The sequence below is a fragment of the Phalaenopsis equestris genome, unplaced genomic scaffold (genome assembly GCF_001263595.1).
Source record: "Phalaenopsis equestris unplaced genomic scaffold, ASM126359v1 Scaffold000128, whole genome shotgun sequence".
In the NCBI taxonomy this organism is placed as follows: Eukaryota; Viridiplantae; Streptophyta; class Magnoliopsida; order Asparagales; family Orchidaceae; genus Phalaenopsis; species Phalaenopsis equestris.
The window spans coordinates 407,311-413,481 of NW_018164570.1; the positions used below are offsets into that span (position 1 = coordinate 407,311).

General features: G+C 39.0%; 1 protein-coding gene across 1 annotated transcript in view; it reads left to right on the forward strand.

The window, feature by feature from the left end:
• Positions 1-6,171, forward strand: part of LOC110021275 (rho GTPase-activating protein 7) — a gene marked incomplete in the record, with an annotated part of 99,358 nt that overhangs the window by 90,218 nt on the left and 2,969 nt on the right. The window contains 1 exon segment of the mRNA XM_020719707.1: positions 5,010-5,079. Coding sequence (XP_020575366.1) covers positions 5,010-5,079 — 70 coding nt within the window.

Genomic DNA, 6,171 nt, shown 5'->3' on the forward strand with positions numbered 1-6,171 from the left:
TCATGGATGCATCTGAAAATGCAAAGTTGCGGTGAAATTTTTTGAATTTTTAGATACATATTGTTAGAACGTTTAGATGCATGGATATAAAAAATTAAAGACAATTACTTCAAGTGGTTATATATAATCACTCCAGTTATGTTCTTGTAGGTCCGTAATTTATTTTATTTACATTTAAATAGATACATATTTTATTTTTCTTAAATTGAAGAATTTGAATACCTTTTTTGGTTTATATTGGTCAAATTACTAATGGAAAAAAGGTTGTGCATGTATGGAAACATTGTGCAACACATTGTCTTGATTTTATATTGAAGGATATTTTAAAGATGGATGAAGCAAAAAAAATATTATAAAAAATATTTTAGAGTTAACTTGATACTTATACAACCATGGGCTTGTTCTTAACTTGATGAAAAATTATACTAGTGGTGCAAAATTGGTCAGACCATGTATCTCTCATCTTACAACTTCATTTCTCACTCTTGTCAACATATATAAACAAAAAGAAAATTTAAGGCATATATTTGTTTCAAAATTTTTGAATGAGTCTAGATTTAGTGTTAATTATGTAGAAAAAAAAGCCTAAGATCATTCTTAAATCTAGCTCTAGGAATGATGTGTCTTACACTTTTAGGGTTACAAGTCTAATTATGAAAATTTTAAGATTAGTAGTCAGTGACATTGTGCTGTAGCTCACCAATCTTGCCTTTTGGCTTTTGGGTTAAAATCTTGTGCATCACATTGTGCTTTGCACTTTGATAACACTAGTTGATGTTGTTGTGTTGTAGCTCACCAATCTTGCCTTTTGCCTGCTCCACCTCTAAACTCTATTGTGACCTTATCTTGAAACCTTCCAACTTGTTCGTTAACATACTTTGCAAATAAAAACCTATTAGTTTTTCCTTGACAGTCCCTTATTCTTAGCTATGCAAATCTTCATCTTTCCTTTCTATGAATGTGTCTTTTTGCTGATGAAGATTATCATTGTCATATTTTGCACCTCATTAATTTATTTGTCTTTGTATTTCTAGTGTTCAAACTTTGCAATTACTATTCCTAGTAAGGTGTCCCATACTCACCTCCATTCATGATATTGGCCTCTTCGTTGCTAACCAACCCATACAAATTGTTGTTAACCGCCGAGGCACTTTGGACTCTTTTATTTCTCATAGATTTGTGCATTTTTGTGATCTTCCTTATTTTCCAACTGGGACTACATGTCTTCATTGCATCAATGTTTTATATTAATACATTTTATAGATACCTTTCTTTGATTCTTTAACAATACTCACTCTCTATGAACACTCTTTTTTTAGCACCTCTGTTCAACGATCTTATTGGTGTGCTCTCTAAAATAGATAATACAAGAGTTAACCCAAACCACAATAGAGAAAATCGAATATTATTACTCAAAAGTAAATAGGGTCACAATCAAAGAAACTTAAAATAGGAAAAGCAATGACAAAATACAAATACCCACTAGAGCGAGGTTCGAAGATGGTGGGTTGCTACTTGAGGTGGTGGAAATTGAGAGTTGCGGGTGGTAGCTGGGGAAGGACGGCCTGCGGCTGGATAGCTGCAGGAAAGCGGGAGGACAATGGGAGGGCGGTGTTAGCAAAAGTAGGGATGTAGGTTTGATAGACAACTAGACAACAAGGAGAGGGTGGATAGGCGTGACAACAAGTGGCTGGAAAGGGCAACAACAAGCAATAAGTGCATTGGCAGGGGTGTCGGCAAACACTGTTGAACGGTAAGGGTTGCAGCAGGCAGTAGAGAGTTTGGAAGGGGCGTCAACAAGTTGAGGAAGGAATGATGCACACCACCGTAGAACAAGTTATAGTTGTAGCTCCATCTTGTTGTTAGATACAGCTCTAGGATGGGAAATCGGACATCGAAGACTTTAATGATAGAAATCTCAAGCAAAAACCTACAAACCTAAAAATATGAATCACATATATAAGCCTTAGATAACTATGATCGGATCCCCCTATGGAAAGGAGGTGCAAATCTCTTGTTTGAGAACTAATCGACCCTCCTAGTTCTAGATCAGTTCAGTCCAGATGAAGGGCATATCGGGAGAAACCCGCAGCTCCCTCTACGCCGCTCCAGTGGCATTATTTGTGAGCCTGCGACTTTATTTTTGTGCTCATGTCAATCTCCCAAAATTGGGGGAGCGTTGACCTTATTCGTTGAAGCTTATGTCTGCAAGTTAAAAGTAGCGGAGTTGTTATCTTCTGGGGTTTAGCGGTTATTGACTGCAGTCCAAAAAGCACCGATCCCATTGCGACTACGTTATCCCCTAAAGCACTTAAGGAGTTTTCTCCACTTTGGGAGCAAATATCCATATTGGTCTAACCATCTGGGGGTACCATATCAATTTGAACTGGGATTTCGTGCCCAGTGTATTCTGTTGAATTTTCCAAAGAAAAGAACCCAAGGATAGTTCAGCCCCATCTGAGGTAAGGACAATCTGAACCTTTTTAAATGGTGGCAGCCGGGGTGGTAAGCTAGCAAATAGGATGTTTTGAAACTCTTTCTGTATTGTTTATCCTATGTGTGTTGTTGGCTCTTGTCTCTCGTGGTTCTCTATCATCACCAAGACTAATCCTACCAATACATCTCTGCTTCTGCTAGCAAGGGTACCTATGATCTCGAACTTTGCATAAAGTAGAAGGGTTATGTGCATGTCATCTTTGGTGAATTTGTAGGTGTTCCTATACTATCATGTTGAATCTTACAATCAAACTACCATGATCTCTCCAGTAAAAGATGACAGTCATCTATGGGCAACACATCACACCAAAAGCTGGTCCTGAAACTGGCTTCCAATTGAAAATTTTACAAGATACCTCTCGTCAATGTTGATTCTGTTCTCCTTTTTCAACCATGTCAGGGAATATGACTGGGGATGTCTCTGATAATTGAACAACATTATTGATAGTTGGCTTCAAACCTTCTTTATATATGGCTATAGTATGTTTCTTTGGCTCGACTAACTCGCATTTTATTTGAAGCGGCTCAAATTATGTCGTGAACTCTGCTGATAAGTTTCTCCGATGTAGGTGATGGACCCCAGGAACATATCCTGACGGTAGTGAGGAGGTAAGTATTCCCTCTACATCTTCTTCATCTTCTCTCATCTGTAGATCTTGTCATTTCTTTCTTTCCTTTGCCTCTGCAAATTTTTTTCCACCACAAAGAAGTGTACCTTTTATTTTGGTCATGAGCTTCACCTTTTTTTTCTTTCGACAACCCTTTGTACTTGAAGTTTCTCTCAACCGACTGCAATCATTTGATGAAATTATCTGGATCCATCCCTGCTTGAACTCCGGTATATCTAATTTAATTTTGAAATTTCTGTCATTCATATGTCTTCTCCTCTCTCGGCGTCCTCTGGTAATGAATTTCAAAGTGTGTTGGTCTATTTTTCTCATCACTGAAGTCGTCCCTTTGGAAGGGGTAAATATTCTCATCTCTTTCTCTTATTTGACTCTTCATATCACGATTGACGTAATTTTCCCTAGGTCTTATCATCAATCCCCGGAAGTTTCTCTTGAAGTTGATGGATTCTTTGCTGTATCTCTTTTTGGGTAAGTTCAACATGTGTCTCTTTTATGACATGGTTAAACTTTGGATTGGAGGTAGTGGAACAGTGTACTGGAATGGACAACATAAAGATTTTATTTCGTGGACGTAGGTTTGGAGCATGGGGCTGCTAGAAACCCTAAGTTAGGACTAGGGTTAGACTTCCTCTGATACTAAAGAATATCGAATTTAACACAAATCACAATAGGGAAAATTAATTTTTATTACTCAAAAGTAAATAAGGTTACAATCAAAGATACTTTAAATAGGAAAAACAATGAAACAAACACAAATACCCACTATGGTGAGGTTTTAAGGTAGTTTATTGATGTTTGAGGTGGTGGAAATTGAGAGTTGTTGGTGGTAAGGTGGTCTAGGACAGCTAGAAGGCTGGCTTGCGGCTGAATAGCTGCAAGGAAGCCGGAAGGGCGATGGTAAGGTGGTGACAACAAGGGGAGTAAGGCATGTAACGCTATCTGGCCGTTGGACGACAAGCAAAAGAGGGTGTATAGGAGCAGTAGCAAGCAAGGAAAGGGCTCAAAGGAATCACAACAAATAACAAGTGGACTAGAAGGGGCACCGACAAGCAGCAGGTAGACAGGAAGGGCGGCAAAAGTGGGCAGTAGAGGGGTTGGAAGGGGTGGCAACATATGAAAGAAGGATACACACCATCTCGGGATGAGTTTCAACCGGAGCACCTTCTCACTGTAGGACACATCCTTAGGAGGGTAAAAGGGGTGTAAAAGGCTTTACCGACAGAAGTTTCAAGAAAAAACCTTCAAACCTAAAAGCAAGAATCACATATATAAGTCATAGATAACTATGATGGGATATGGAAAAATGTTGCTAATCCCTCGTGGGAGAGCCAATCGGCCCTCCTGAGTTTGGACCGGTTTGTTCTAGACAAAGGGCATCGTGGAAGAAGCCTGCGGCTCCCTCTACAACATGCCAGGGACATTATTTATGTGTCCATGTCAATAGATATCATTGTTAACTCTGTATTTGATTGATGGTTCTCTCTTTGATGAATGTGTCCTACTTGTCTGTATTTGATTGATGGTACTCTCTTAGGATCATTTTTACTTGTCAAAAACAATATTATTTCTCTTCTTACACCTCTTGAAAATATTTTGTTTTCTATTGGTTTTCATCTTATTGCAATGTTGACTTAAAAGCAAATCCATAGTACCTGCGAAGCCTTGTATCATTTACTAGAATTTTAATTATTGTATAAAACGTATGTGCATGCATTAGTTGTAGGCTGTTACTAAAGTAGAGTAAATTGATGCTATTCTACATACGTGCCAGATATAGGAACTATATCACCCACGCCTCCCTTTGCATTTCTTTTTTTTTTTCCTTAGGGTAATTTGTTAGTGCCACTTTTGGGCTCTTCATGCAATATTGTGTTTTCCCAACAGGAAAGTTGTTCAACAAGACTTCGACACTAGCCTTGCTTTTCTCAGTCATGAGAAGAAACAGAGAAATGAGGTACTTCTTGACAATGAGCATACATAAAGCACCTTATCTTTTTGCCGAGTTACTATGATATTTAATCTTGGTCAGCATGATACAGTCACAATACTCACAATTTCACGACACAGCTTTGCTGAGTTCATTTGTTGTCATAGGAATTTGGATTGAGGTTCATTTGATTTTTTATTTTTATTTTCAGTAAATCATGTTTTTCATTCTAAGGTTTTTTATGCTTGACTAAATTCAAAAAGCATGGTCAATAATGCGGAGCAGGCAAGGGAAGATCACGGCAACATTAGCCAAGGAAAATGATGCACTATTTTGAGCTTTACAGTTTCTGTGTTTAAGCAGCAAATTTAGCCTTCATTCATTGGGGATTTGAAGGAGCTTAGGCAGGGTCTGTGTGAATAAAAGAGAGGTGGTTCTATGCCGATGGAAGTACAGGTCTGAGCGGGTTGTGTTGGAGTGGAGCTTGGATAGGGAATTTCTTTTGCATCGTTCTTCAATGCTTGGAATTCATGACGAAAGCTGCAAGAGGCGCAGAGATGGAAGGAGTTATCTGATACTTTCATTCCTCATGATAAGCTTTTAGGTCATGTTTTGTGTGTGTGTGTGTGTGTGTGTGTGTGTGTGTGTGTGTGTGTGTGTGTGTGTGTGTGTGTGTGTGTGTGTGTGTGTGTGTGTGTGTGTGTGTGTGTGTGTGTGTGTGAGAGAGAGAGAGAGAGAGAGAGAGAGAGATTTGCTAAGCTGCTATTTAATCAATGGAATAAGGATTGCACTGTAAACAGAATGTAAGGGTTTTAAAAATCCTAATATTTGGTCGGAAGAAAAAATCAAATGCAATGTAAAATTTTAATGCATTTAGAAATCGCTACCTAGTTCAATCTCATTGTATTTGGAATTCATGGGACATAGGTGAATTTTAAGGACACCGCTTGTGTGAAGTGTTACCCACCACCATAGGTAATAGATGACTGCCCCATGTCTCCTCCAGCACAGACGTCAGCCGTTCTACCTCTCTATTGTCGGCCGTCCAGTGCCACTATCCCCTACCACCGTTATCAGCTGCTCGGCCTTGCTGCCCCCCCCCACCCCCCCCCCTCCGTT